The sequence below is a fragment of the Rousettus aegyptiacus genome, unplaced genomic scaffold, assembly GCF_014176215.1.
Source record: "Rousettus aegyptiacus isolate mRouAeg1 unplaced genomic scaffold, mRouAeg1.p scaffold_m13_p_5, whole genome shotgun sequence".
NCBI lineage: Eukaryota > Metazoa > Chordata > Mammalia > Chiroptera > Pteropodidae > Rousettus > Rousettus aegyptiacus.
The window spans coordinates 99,585,314-99,598,943 of record NW_023416308.1 but is presented as its reverse complement, the minus strand read 5'-3'; the positions used below and the strand labels follow the sequence as shown (position 1 = coordinate 99,598,943).

Sequence of the window (13,630 nt, the reverse complement as noted above, 5' to 3'; positions counted from 1 at the left end):
TGCCAACCCCTGGCAGGCCTTGCTGTGCAGTTGGGTTGGGAAGGGGATTCCATCTCACCACCTGGGGAAGGCAGAATGAGAAGCAGGCAGGTTTTGGGGTATGAAAGCCTTCGCCATTTTATTTTACAATACAAAATTCTAACAGCATATGAACACTCTGTTCCTTGCAGAGGCTAAAGATGTACAAAGTTAATTAGAAAGCAAAGCATTAAATGACAATAGCTACAGTCAAAGCTTCTGTTCAGTACTTGTCTTTGCCCAATGTGTCTAACGTGGTTGGTAAGGAGTCACCGGTCTGGGTTTTTCCACCCAGAGTGAAAGCACGTGTACATATAAGCACTTACGTATCCTCCAAACATCAACGATGACAGCAAAATACAGCTCCAGATGAGGCTGGCTTTGGTGGGCAGTTCCAAACTTAGGAATGTCTTATTTTTAAAAAAAATTTATAGAATATATATTTAAAAAATTTTAAAGAACGTGCGACAAATTAGTTCAGTGGATGGAAGGAGCTAACATATTTTGCTAGATAAAATTGAATTATCAAGCTAATACTTTATAGTAGAAGTACCTCCAAATACATTTTTCGAAAAATTTTCACATACATTATGCCACACGCTTCTGTAACCACTGCAAGAGGTAGGAAGTACTCACATTGTTACATCCATTTCACAAATAAGGAAGCGGAGACTGGTTCCTCTTGAGCTGACCAAGGCCTTGACTATTCATACCTTTTTCAAAAGTTTCAGACCAGTGATACTCCTCTGATTGTTTGCTATAAAACTTTCTTAAGGTTTGTGTGTGGGGTAGGGATGAGTTTAGACATAGGTGCAGATGGGGGAAAATAAGGCAAGGACGCAGTTAATTTATGTAAAACACATTGACATCCTCACCCTATAATTTGCAAAAGTTTGGCCAAGGCCAGACAATAATCAATTTCTAGATTTCATTGCATAACAGCTTTCAATAAAGTGTGGGTTAGATCTATGCAGACAAATTCTGCCACATCCCAAGTCTTCCTATTTTTTTTGAAACTTGCATAATCAAAGTAACTTAATATCCTCTAAAAGAATTTATTCCTGACACTATTAATTCTATTTCCTAAATATTCTTTTCCAGGAATACCTTACATGTTAGCACTTAACCACAGGCTAGGATTCTGTAACAGTTCACCTTAAGAAATCAAGAGACCTTTCAAGTCTTGGAACACTAACTTATTATATTTGGAAGGGCAGAACCACAAGAATATCAATTGTCCTTGAAACCAGTTTTGTTTCAAAAGACTCTATTGAGAGGCTCATGAGTTTTCTCATCCATGCAAGTCTGTGGCCATCGGCCACGTTAATAGCACCTGAGCTGAGATCTGCATTTCAACTTACAAGTATTTATTGTCTGCTGAGCAAGACGTTGTGCTAACTGGGCCTTGGTCAGAAATCATTTCTTAGACCCAGCAGCAGCAGCAATAGCACTGGTGGTGGGTGGGGTGTGCTTGGGGCAGGTCTGGCCAGTCTGCCCACCGCCTGCAGTTTCAAGCTCATGTATTCTCACTGATGCACAAGTCTAGGATGCTCTCCGCTCTCTGTGGCAGTATCCATAGGAACTGCTCGCCTGCTGGCTGGCATCCTAGGAATACTGGTCAATTTGAGTCTGCAGCAGGTTCCTGTTGAAGGTCCTGCGCACTCGTGCTCCCTCCTCTGAGTGCTAGCCCCCAACAAAAGGCATCATTGAAAGGGTCAGTCCAAGAGGCCATGCTCATATTACATGACCCTGCCTCTTTGGTTACAGTTGATTGGATTGACACTTGACCCAAGAGTGCCTGATCTATAGGCAGATGAACTGGACCAATCAGACTCTCAAAAATTTGCCTGAGGGGGTACAGAAATGATAGTCAGCGAGAGATAGGTATTAAAAATGACAGGTTGTGTGGAGGAGGTCCGAGGGTGGATTTTCAGCTACACATACGCTGATGAGAAAACCGAGAAAGCTAGTAGGCCAAGGGAAGGAAGATAACTGGGCAGATAGGCAGAGAGAAACAGAGATGAAAGCTCAAAGGAGAGAACAGGGGAGCAGAAGAGAAGACTCCGTCGCCATCCCTTTCCCGCAGGGGAGCTGTGTTTTGTTTCTATGAAATGGCCTGTACCTTTTTCAGTCAACCCCTGCAAGTTTGAATTAGTAAGTGTGAATGCGTTTCTAGTCCTTGCAAATTTCCTTGACTAGAATACCTTTAAGGTTGATTCAGTGGCAGAATTTAATTTCCAATACTTGCATCCAAGTTGGTCACTGCTCCAAGCTAAATTACTGTCTTTCCCTAAGAGTGTTTGGCTGTATTTTGAAAGGAAAGTCCAAACTATTTTCTGACGTGTAGCAGAAGGAATGAATTGTTTAAATTCTCTTCTCAAACTTTAAAAATAATATCTATTGTTTTATGGATTATGTAGAAAAAGGCAGCTTATTAATCAATATTTAAATCTTTTGACCCATTTCCTTAATTTCTGCTTGTTAGAGAAACATTTCTTTTAGTCAGGTATTTAAATTCTCTTCCATCTGTACTCTCAGAATTGTTTAAAATCACAAATCTAACAATTTCTTATCCATTCTTCCATCGATTGCTCTGAAATGACAACTCTTCTGCTGAATTCTTAAATTAACAAATGCACAATAACTTTGTGGACTAAAGAATCGATTCTTACATAATTTGTCCTGTTTTTGTCAGCTCAGATTGCTATAACAAAGTGCCATAGACTGGGCGGCCTATATACAACACAAATGTATTTCTCACAGCTCTGGAGGCTGGAAGTTCAGATTAGGATGCCAGCATGGTGGGGTTTGGGTGAGAGCCTTCCTCTGGGTTGCAGACTGCAGACTTTTTATTTTATCCTCACAGGAAGGAAAAAAAGGCAAGAGAGCTCCCTGGGGAGTGGGGGTGGGGGTTCTGTTTTATAAGGGCACTAATCCCATTCATGAGGGCTCCACCCACATGACCTAAGCACGCCCAAGGCCCCACCTCTAATACCATAACAAGGGGGGTTAGGATTTCAATATATAAATTGGTGGTAATGGGGACACAAGCATTCAGAGTATAGCACACCATGAGAGAGGCAACTTCCTGCTCCACTGGTAAAAACTGCTACCTCAGATCACAGGTACCAGGGCACACAACAGACTTTTTCCTGCATCACCAGATTGCCTCCCCCAGTGCAGAGCATGGAATCCGCTACCTCACAATGACAAGCCGTCATGGCCTCCCTTCCTGTTTGGATCCATGGCACTGAGAGAGGAATACACCCCTAGTCTTGAACAGTAGTTGAGAACACCATTTCCCTGATGGCATTCTCTGGAAAAAGCCAAAATGCATATCTTTTCAGAATGCAGAAAACTCACATCCAAACTAGTTCCAAAAAAATGTTTATTATGCCACAAATGCACTGTCCTCTATACACTTTATTTGAAGTTCTTTACATAATCAATCATCTTTTCTTTATGAGAACGTAGGGAGTCTCTCACATGACCTTTGTCTACTTTTTAAACTTCCTGGCACAGTTCGAGAAATGCATCAGAGACAAAGCGTGCAGGCAGCATGGTGAATGGAACGCAGGCTGGATCACGAATCAGCAGGCTCAGGCTGGAATCCTCAGGCAGGTCACTCTACTTCTCTGGACTTTCGCTTCTTTCTCCCAAATCACCAAGGTCCTTGTGGCTTCTTCAACTGTCTGGAGGGTTGCGGGAAACACAAAGCCTCTGGGCTCCCATGGAACTCTGTTTTCACTTCCATGAGGCACTTTGGACCATCTGCCTTTCCTCAGAGGCAGCTGTCCAGGTATCTGTCACTTCCATGAGGTCAGGAGACTCTTCAGTAAAGGGACGACATCTGAGTCACAGAAAATCAAACGATGGCAGCTGTCTCCACCACTGGTAGGAAAATGTGAACAGACCGACCTCAGGTTTTCCTCCCATATACTTTTCTTAAACCTATGGGGTCTAGTTTAAGGGAGTATCTGATTTAACAGGCTATATTTTTACTTGTCTCAGTTGATCAACGTACCATTTCATAGGGTTCTGTGAAGACTGCCATAGTTTGTTTCTCCATCCTCTGAGGAAGCGGGAGCCATACCGCTGCAAACTGTAGGCTCATTCTCTGTGAGTCACTGGCACACCCAAAGCTCAGACACTGTCTTTGAAGCATGTGCATATATTATAATTACACTAAGCTCTTAAAACTCTATTTTCACATACAATATTTTCAGGCATTTACCAATTCGACAAAGTACTGGGTTGATGTCATTGCACTGATGAAATATTGATGTTATTGATAAGGCGGGACAATGTAGCTGACTTTATCAGACTCATACCGTTTACATGAAAAGGCTGAGTTTCTTTGGCTCTTTGTTCATTCAAGTGCATTGAATACCAATTTGGACAGACTTAGACACTGTGTTAACCTGTCAATAAAATCTTGCACTGTCTACTGTGTTTTGCGAGCTGATTTAGGTTTTGGATTACAACAACTGGCCATTGGTAGAAATATACCATATATACACATGGAAATTACAAAAATACATTTTATTTATAGCTGATTTTTTTTTTTAAGTAACAAAAAACTAACACTATGAAAGATCAACCAGCATACCAAAAAGACACTACCTAATACCACCTGAACAAGAGACTTGTTTGGGGATCCCATGACACATCATCTCCAGAACATTCCAGAAAGGGCAATTTGCCAGTGGGAAGTAAAAACGGCTTCTTTGAAAAGTCTGTGCTTTGACAGTTTGAATCTCCCATTCCAGTCAGTTCCGCTCCTACTCTTCTCTCGACTTTTAAATTTCCACCTTCTCTCAGTAAAGACCAAAGAAACTCATGAGGAGAATGGAAATAATGGGCTCACAGGGAACGGATACAGCTGAAGCTACACGGATCCTGGGTGAAGGCAGGACAGGACCTCGCTCTCCAACAGATACCGAGTCCTCACTATGCACAGCTCCCAAAGTGGGTCAGGGAACTAGCGGGCTTCCTCCCCCGGGGCTGCCCACCATCAGCAGCCGCTTTGCTTCGCGTGGACGGTCTGTGGCTGGTGACTTGGGGCTGTGTGTCAGCGTCCACTCAGAGCTCTGGAGGCCGACTCGCCATGGCAGGGAGGGCGACTTGCAACATCACCTTCCCAAGGTCAGCAGCCCTGCTATTTCAGCAAACATCATCCAGCATCCACTAACTACAGGGGGCAGGGAGGGATGAGACAGGCTAACTGTACACTTTTTAAAATGTTATTTACATTTAAACGTAAATCAACAGATTTTCTACATTCAGAGGCTTCTATAAACAGAGGCTGCAGCCTGGGGAGCCTGTGGATCCCCCATTCCTGCTTATAGCAGGCATCGTCATTACTTCCTTTTGTGACACTCAGCAGCACAGGCTGGACGTCATTGTTGAAGATACAGAGATGGTCTTGTAAAAGTCAGTGCGTCTATTATGCCCCCAGAGAGAGAAGCTTCATTCCCAGGCCACTTTCATTGCCAGGCAAATTAAAAGCTCCCCCAATGATGGTTTTTCTTTTGTAGGATCCTAAAAGCTCTTAGCACCACTTCTCTTTCAGTTAGATCCCAACTCGTAGGGTACCCCAGTTCCAAAAGGACAACCCCTTGTCAAAACCTGGCAACACGAATTGACCATTCCCTCTCATCTTCTCTCTTTCTTGGCCTTTGCTTAATTAATGGGGGAAAAAAGCATCAGGATGACTTATAGGTACAGCCATTGATAGCACTGATTTTCATCCAATGCCTCTGACCTCAAATATGAATCTTGAAAAGAAAAGGACTTAAGTTTCTTGGCTGGAGTCAGTGCCTCCCTTATAGATTGGAGGTGATTTTGATGATTATAGTCATGGCTGAATGAGAGAGAGTACAGTCTGGTGCTTAATCACACGCCTGCACTGCCTTTAACGCAGAAACAGAGTTAACATGCAGAGGTCACCGAAGATAGAGCTATGTTCTCCCCTTTCTGGTGATTTATTGAATTGTGGCATTGAACAGGAATCTGTAGATTAACTAGTGTCTCTCGTGACTAAGGCTCCATTGGGAAATAGACCCACAGTTCAGACATTCGACGTAACAGAATATCAAACATATGGTCCCAAGTAGGGACTTCGTGACATATAGTTGAATATCAAGCCGAGAATCTAGTCATTCAAGTTTCCTCCGTTTTCCAGAAGCTCCACTGTTCATCTTTTCAGAAACTAAGGGTGAGAAGGACTCACCCACCATCTGTGCCTCAAGTCCCAACATATGAGGCTCAAGAAACCTGAAGACTGTCTCCTCAGAGTTCGGAAGTCCCCTGGGGCTAAGGCATTAGACCTGGAACTCAAACATGTCTGTCTGTTTCTTGGCCAGCTTGGCCACCTCTTCCCGGATGGCCTTCACGAGGGCTGCAGTGGAGATATTGGTCAGGGGTGTGTCGGACGGGTCGTTCTCTGCCAGGCTCTGCTGGGAGGCTGCCGTGGAGGGCCCTGGGGCCTGCTCCAAGCTGGGGTGCATGCCGGATGGCTGGCTGTACTGGCGAGGGAGCCTGGAGGGAGAGTTCTGTTGATAACGCGACCGGGGGTAAGCCTCGATGTACCCGGGTAGGGGGACCTGCAGAGGACGTTGGGAGAGAGGAGAAGGGCCTAGAATTAGGAAGGGGCTCAAGTCAGAGGACATGCCTGACACCGGGAGCAGGAAGGGATGGACTGAGGACAAGGAAAGAGATTCAGAAGAAAACAGAGGCCACACACCACTGTACGGCTACAGAATCTGGAGTCAGCTCGTTTAGAAAATAGGTAATTTGGACTCGCTGAATATGCTGGTGGAAACATATCTTAGTTTACCTCTGACTCTATATGGTTACCTTTTAAATATAAACAGAATTCAGCAAACAGAAGTATAATAATAGCCCTTGTGATAACTCCAAAAATTATAGTACTTTGGAGATATTTGATAGGGGCGATAATCCTACAAACCATTTTACAAATGTCGTTTTACTATAGTGAGGCATAATAATGATTCTGAGTCGCTTATTAAAGACAAATCAAATTACATTCCCCTTTTAAAGAAGGAGGGGGAAGGACAGAACTCATTCCAAAATTTTAAAAATGCCAGATGGCATCTATTTTAAAAATATTTTAGAAATTAAAGAGGTAAGCCTTGATCACCAGGAAAGTTAATATATGTAGGCTAAACGTCACCCCTGAGGTCGTGCAGATGTGGCATCACTGCAATAAGAATAGATACCAACACTGAAGTTGACTTGAACCTGTAGGGACAGAAAGTATGGATTCCTGGAATTTGGACAGAGAGAAAAGATGACCCAGGCTTTGTGCGTCGATGCGCTTCCTAAATCTAGGATGTAGTTCAAATGCAGAGACCAAACCCTAAAATGCATATGGCACAAGGGGCCTGGAGAGACAGCCTGCCCTTTTTAATCCATGTTGGATGATCTTACACAGGAATTGAGGCAACCAACCGCAGGGGCCATCAATGTGCTATTTTTGTCTGCTTGGGTTTTGGTGTGTATGTTGGGGGGGAGTTGTTGTTTTTTGTTTGTTTTGTTTTCACAGAGCAGCCCTTGACAGGTATGAATATCCCGGTTGCTTTCCTTCTTTGGTCCGGGCTGGGCCAGGTACACTGTCCCATGTGCTAGTAGTAATGAAAGAAAAAACCAGGGGATGATGACAAGACAGCCCTCAGCTGGAGTCGGGCAGAAAGCCTTAGGAGAGATGAGCAGAGTAATTCAGTCTTGAGTTTCTAATACTTCAATTTCCTGTATTTCATTCAAAATTTATTACAGAATTTTAAAGCTAAAAAAAATAAATTTTAAAAAAGCTTTGGGGGCAGACAGAGGCAGGTTTGAACTGTGGCCTTAGCACCTTAGAAAATCCATGTGGCTTTAGATTAGGCCTCAGTTTCTTCATGTGCAAAATGAGATGCAGTTTGGTAATAATAATAGCTACTTGATAGGATGGTTGTGAAGCTTAAGAAATATAAATAGAATATCTAACATGGTGTCTGACACACAGAAAATACACCAAAATGGTAGTTATAAAAATTCATTTGATTAAAGTGATGCTGCTAGGAAGAGGTGGAACCTGGACTAGAAGACAGGTCCCTACTTCCTCTGTCAAAGGACACCCTGGCTTACCACACTGGTCTGCTCTTAAAGGGCTGACTTTTGCCACTTGGTTGGTGGATGGGACCTGAGATAATAAAACGCCCAGTCTCAACCTCTCATCCGTGTTCTCCCTAAAGTGTGCCAAGCAAGTAAAGTTGTGAGGGAATCAGCAAGGGTCTCACCGAGTCAGCCCACTGGCTCGGGAGCTCGTTCTCTCCCGCATAGGACATCCAGGCCTGATTCCGGTAGGACGACGGAGGTGTTGGGATGAAGTAGCCGGTGAAGCCGGGTCTGTTGGCAGCTGGGATGGCGAACACCGCCGGCACCGTATTACCTGGCACGGAAGAGATGGATGGGGGAGGTTAGGTCAACACCCAGTGGGCTGACCCTGGCACAAGCTGGGGAAGCTGGGAAATGGGCAGACTCTGGCATTGGGGGAGGGGGGTTATAGGGGTTAGCAGACCTCCACCTGCAGCCCCAGCCCTGCTCACCTGCTCCGTCGGCATGGAAGGCATGATCTGCCGTGACTCAGACCCAACTTTCTAGAGAAGTGATGGCTTAGCTCCCCTGGCTGAGCCCTCAGCAGCTCCCCCACCCCCATCCCAGCACTGCAGACCTCCTGGCAAGAGGAAATGACATCGGCGTCCAAGTGTTTTCCTCCCGGGAGAACGGGTATTTTTAAAGAGCCAAGAGAAGAAACCAAAGGGAAAGGATTCCACTGGTGACATTTCTGGACCCAGTGAACGCTTTCACAAGTGCCGACAACTGGGTGCTTGCAGTTTTAGCCAAAAAGGAATGGTTCGAATAAGCTAAAAAACCAGTTGGCACATGTACAGACCTCCATGTTCATGTCAGCATCGTGTGTAATAACAAAGAACTGGAAATAACCAATATGTCCCTCACTCGGGGAAAGGATAAACCCGGCATATCACAAGTAGAACACCCAACAGAGATGGGGGTGGGTAGTTGTACCCGTAATGCTTAAAAAATATGTAATAATAATAATAGTAATAGTAATAATGATGATGATGATAAAAATCCTGAAGTCTGGCAAAATTTTAAAAATATATTCTGGCTGTAACACCTCTTAATGTTTTGTCAGATTTCAGATCTTTTTAAGAAATAAAAGCAGTAGCTCTTCTAGCCAGGGCGACTGAAGGCAGAGGGACTTCATAGACACAGTCGCTTGGATTCGCGAGGACGGCAGGTAGCAGGTAGAGTGTGGATTTGGGGATGGAGTCCAGCACAGGCTTTTTGCCCACCTGAGTAATTTAAAGCCGACTGATCCAACTGCGCCACGGACACGGGGCCTCTGGACACCTGCGCAAAGGAGGAGCTGTCGTGCAGCTGGGTCGGTTCCGGTCCGGCGGACTCAGCCATCCTGGTCTTGCTGCCGACGTCAGAGGTGGACCTGGGCGGGCAGAGGGGCCACGTTAGCTGCTTCCCCAGCCTGCAGCAGCAGAGGAAGAAGACGTAGTGGGCTCCAAGCCCCACGAGGGTGGGCTCCTCAGACCTGGATTTGCCTCTTAGTGACAAAGGGAGCCAACACGCCCAGACTGGTAACAGCCATCGTGGCAGCCAGAGCTGGAGTCATTTTTAGATATTCAAGGTCAGCGCTCCCCCTGAGGGTGGCTCTTGTGTCTCTGGGGAGTAAAACACTCAATTTCTACATAAAACTAAGCCAAGCAATTAGCGCTGGCTATTAGCTGGGGATGGTCAACCCGGGAGGTGATGACATCATCGGCAGCCAATGAGAAGGCTCCATTGGGTAGGGGCGCTCCCCTCTTCTGACACCAGAATGGGTGACCCGGGAGGACCACGGTCCCTGCTGCTACTGGCAGAAAGCATGGATACTAAGATTCTGTGAAGCTCCAGGGGCAGGGACCTTGCACTTGAGCACTTCCTGGGTTTATGAACGCAAGAACACATTTGTTTTGGCCCCACAGGCAGGGAGAGAATTGGCCCATTTAACACATCATCATATTTCCACTCAGGGCTCAGAAAGCCACATAAGAAGCCAGCAGCCTGGGCTCAGCTGCCCGGGCCTCTCTCCTTATTATAAAGGGTGTTTTAGCCACAGACTCCATCTTCCTTTTCACAGAGGGAATCCAGGCTCCCCTAAAATTAAAACGGCAGGGAGGCAAAGGCAGCCACAACAGGTGGCAGGCTGCCAGCCCACAGGGCCACCCCAGAGGAGCTGCTGTCACTGTCACTTAGAGCCACAGCAAGGGAGCTGGATGGGAATGCAGAGGTCTGGGTTGCTGATCCTTCCCCTCTCTGAGCCTTAGTTTCCTTTCTGTAAAACAACAGGGGTGGATGAACCATCTCAAAAGGCTCCTCCCTGCTCTAACCTTCCGGGTGTGTATATGAGCGGGGGAGTGACCTGATATCATCTGCCAGGATGGCAGACGGTACAGAAGGACATGACATGGGAGGTGACTGGTGGTTAAGAGAAGAAATGAAATGGATGCTGGCCTTCGGCAAGTCTACCACAAATGGCGGATGTGCAGCTCCTCCCAGAACCCTCAGGAGTAACTAAGGAACCCCTGCAGTATCCTCCAGGAAGGGTCAAACGCAGAGGCTGTGATGATGTGACTGTACATCGAGGTGGGTGCTGGAGGCTCAGCGGTCTCCCTTTCTTTCTTGATCTCTCTCTCCTCTTCCTGCCTGCTCACTCCCACAGCCCTGGCTCCACACATGCTGTTCCCAGGATTTGCTACTCCTTCTGCGAATCCTTCCCAGGAAAACCCCTGGGTCCTGCTCCACACACCCAGCCCCAGAGCCTTTGAGATCATTTAAGTCACTGTCCTCACTTTCTAGATAAGGAAACAGGGAGCAGACAGGAGTTATACAGCAAGTTAATTACATGGAACCCTGGTCTTCTGTTTCCCAGCCCATCCCGACTCGGTTGGGGCCAAGGGGTGGTGTCTACACACAGCTCACAGCTCGGCATTCTACACCCCTGGAGATGAGGGCAGAGTTGTTTCTGAGGGCAACTCATTTTTCTTCACTTTTTCACAAAATTCAAACCTGTGGTCCACAGATAGGGTGTGACGAGCGTGTTGTGGGGAGGCTAGGGGAGGAGGGCCAGGGTAGTAGCCCATACATACCCCCGGGCCCAGTTGTTCCTCCCAGCCCTGGACGTGATAACTATTCCAACATCTCAACATCTCCCACTGCTCGTGGCTTGGTTTTTCTTGTCTATCTATATCAAAAACATGTGCTCTTCATATCATTACAGAGCAAAGAGAATGTTGGACATGTGCTGCACAAGGGACATTTCAGAGTTCACGTGTGTTCAGCCTGTCCCTCTTGGAAGTCAAGAGTTGGGGTGGATACCCAGACACACTGCTCCACAGCCTCTTGGACATCACCCCTGAATAATAAAGGGATTTCTGGGTGCGCACACATGGCAGGAGGTGCCCAGACTTGAGGCACCTGTTGTGGCCTGAGCTGGAGTCATTTTTAGATGTTTGAGGTCAAAGATGGGACTTTCAGGACATGGAGTGCTGACATTGGGTTTCTTCAATTGTGGGTTCTACAGGACTTTCTATTTAAAGTGACGAGAAAGTGGGTCAACCCTCTGTGATCCCCACTTCCTTCATGGTCAGGTGGGGGTACACGGGACCAAATCCTTCCCAAATATTCCCAACAAAGCAAAGAAAGGAAGGTGTTACCGCCGGAGAGAAGTGACAGCCACAGGGCCAGTCCTGGGAGGTACAGGTGGAGGGGGAGAGCCCATGACCATTTCAGGAAGCTGGGAAAACCTGTAGGCCTGTGAAAGAGACAAGCAAATAGAGGGCGATCTGTTAAAGCCCAGAGTCAATCAACAGACAGGTTCTTCTTATTTAAAAGGGAAATTTCTGAGGGTCACTTTCCATCTGTCCTCAAACTTTTCCTTTAGATCTTCTTTAACAGCTTTCCCCTGCCCCTTCTTCTAACTCATCTCCTACCACTCTTCCCTTTGCTCGGGCCACTGTAGTAACAGAGTCCTTTAATTACTCTTTCCCAAGGTGTCCCGGGCAATTGAATACACCAAGTTCTTTCCCACCTGGGCTTTTGTACGTCCTGTGCCTTCTCCCTGGTGTGCTTTTATCATTGCTTGTTTATTTATTATCTGCCTCCAGCTAGATTGTGATGCAGGCAGGGGCTTTGTTGTCAGGTGTATCCTCATGCCTGGATCAATGCTTGGTATATCACAGATGATCAATCAATATTAGAAGAATAAATGAATGAACCATTGACTGCATTTTACTTTCTCACTCATGGAAAGCAGGTTTAGTGGGGGAGAGGGATGGGTTTGAAGTCAGGAGTTAAGGGTGGTGGACCTGGTTTGTTGATGAATAGACTTTATATCCCTCATCAAGTCAGGTGACCTCTCTGGGCCGCAGTGTCCTCTTCTGAAATGGGGCAAAGATGCCTTGCTCAGAGGGGTGCTGCCAAAGATCAGGCAGTCAGTGTATGTGTAAGTATTTTGCAATCTATAAAGCACTATTCAAAGATAAAGGATTGGAACCATCACTAAAAGAAGACTTTAATCAACACTCAAGGGGCTAAAAGGACAATGGTCAGTGATAGACAGGATCAGAGAGCCAGGCCGGTGCCTTCTTTAGCAAGAGAAAAACTAGAGATGCTCTCTGGGAAAACACAGCTTAACTTGTGCTTCTCATTCATTCTTTTTCTTTAGGTATCACTACCTGCCATCTCTCTCTCAAGGAACCAGATGACAAGACTTTAAACCTGAAGGCATCGGGACAAAAAGCAGCAGTAGAGGGAATCCATAAATAGGATTCTTTAAACTGAATGAGTCTTCTCCCTCCAGCATTATGTCAGGCTACATACTTGTAAGGGCAGACCCACTAAATAACAGCTAGATCCTGGGTAAAACATACCTTTTAATGCACCACGGGAATTGTGAGATGTAAGGGAAATATCAAGGACTCCACCCTCCCCCGCTCCCACACACACGTGCCTCAGCAAACTAAGATAAAACCATGAGCTGAAACTGGAGGTGGAAATAGTGACTAGTAAGCAAATATAAAAGGTGGGGCTGCCTGGAAGACAAATGACATATTGTCAACCAATTAAGAGATTAAGCCTAGGGACAGGGCAAGGTGAGGCAGGTGAACCTCAGACACTCACAGTAAATCCAGTCCCTTCCAGGGAGGGAGGCTCGCAGTGCTCCCAGGCTCAGGCAGAAGCAACTGTAAGTCCTCTCTAGGGGCAAGCATCCCTAAACTAGGGGTTAGCAGGATTGACAGAGATTAAGATGACACAAACAGGAGTTCATGGTCAAAGACCAGAAAACATACGTGAAAGTCGGTAGGAAAAGCAAACAAGGGATTTAGATCTTTAAGGACTTTAGAGTCTGAAATATCCAGATATAAAACAGAATATAACAATGTAAGAAATTAAAAAAAAAAAAAAAGTTGACCAGAAATACTATCAGGAATAATCTGGATGTGAGATCTGGCTGTGACATCTGTCACCCCAC

General features: G+C 45.8%; 1 protein-coding gene across 3 annotated transcripts in view; it reads right to left on the bottom strand.

The window, feature by feature from the left end:
- Positions 1–3,389: 3,389 nt before the first annotated feature.
- Positions 3,390–13,630, bottom strand: part of KIAA1549L (KIAA1549 like) — a 196,408-nt gene continuing 186,167 nt past the window's right edge. For 2 of the 3 annotated variants that reach the window (XM_016147119.2, XM_016147116.2), the window contains 4 exons: positions 11,814–11,911; positions 9,399–9,547; positions 8,319–8,470; positions 6,342–6,623 (listed from right to left, as the gene is read on the bottom strand). In XM_016147119.2, coding sequence (XP_016002605.2) covers positions 6,342–6,623; positions 8,319–8,470; positions 9,399–9,547; positions 11,814–11,911 — 681 coding nt within the window. Of the gene's footprint in view, positions 6,624–8,318; positions 8,471–9,398; positions 9,548–11,813; positions 11,912–13,630 lie in introns of all 3 variants that reach the window. The other variant, XM_016147117.2, reaches the window with a different exon arrangement.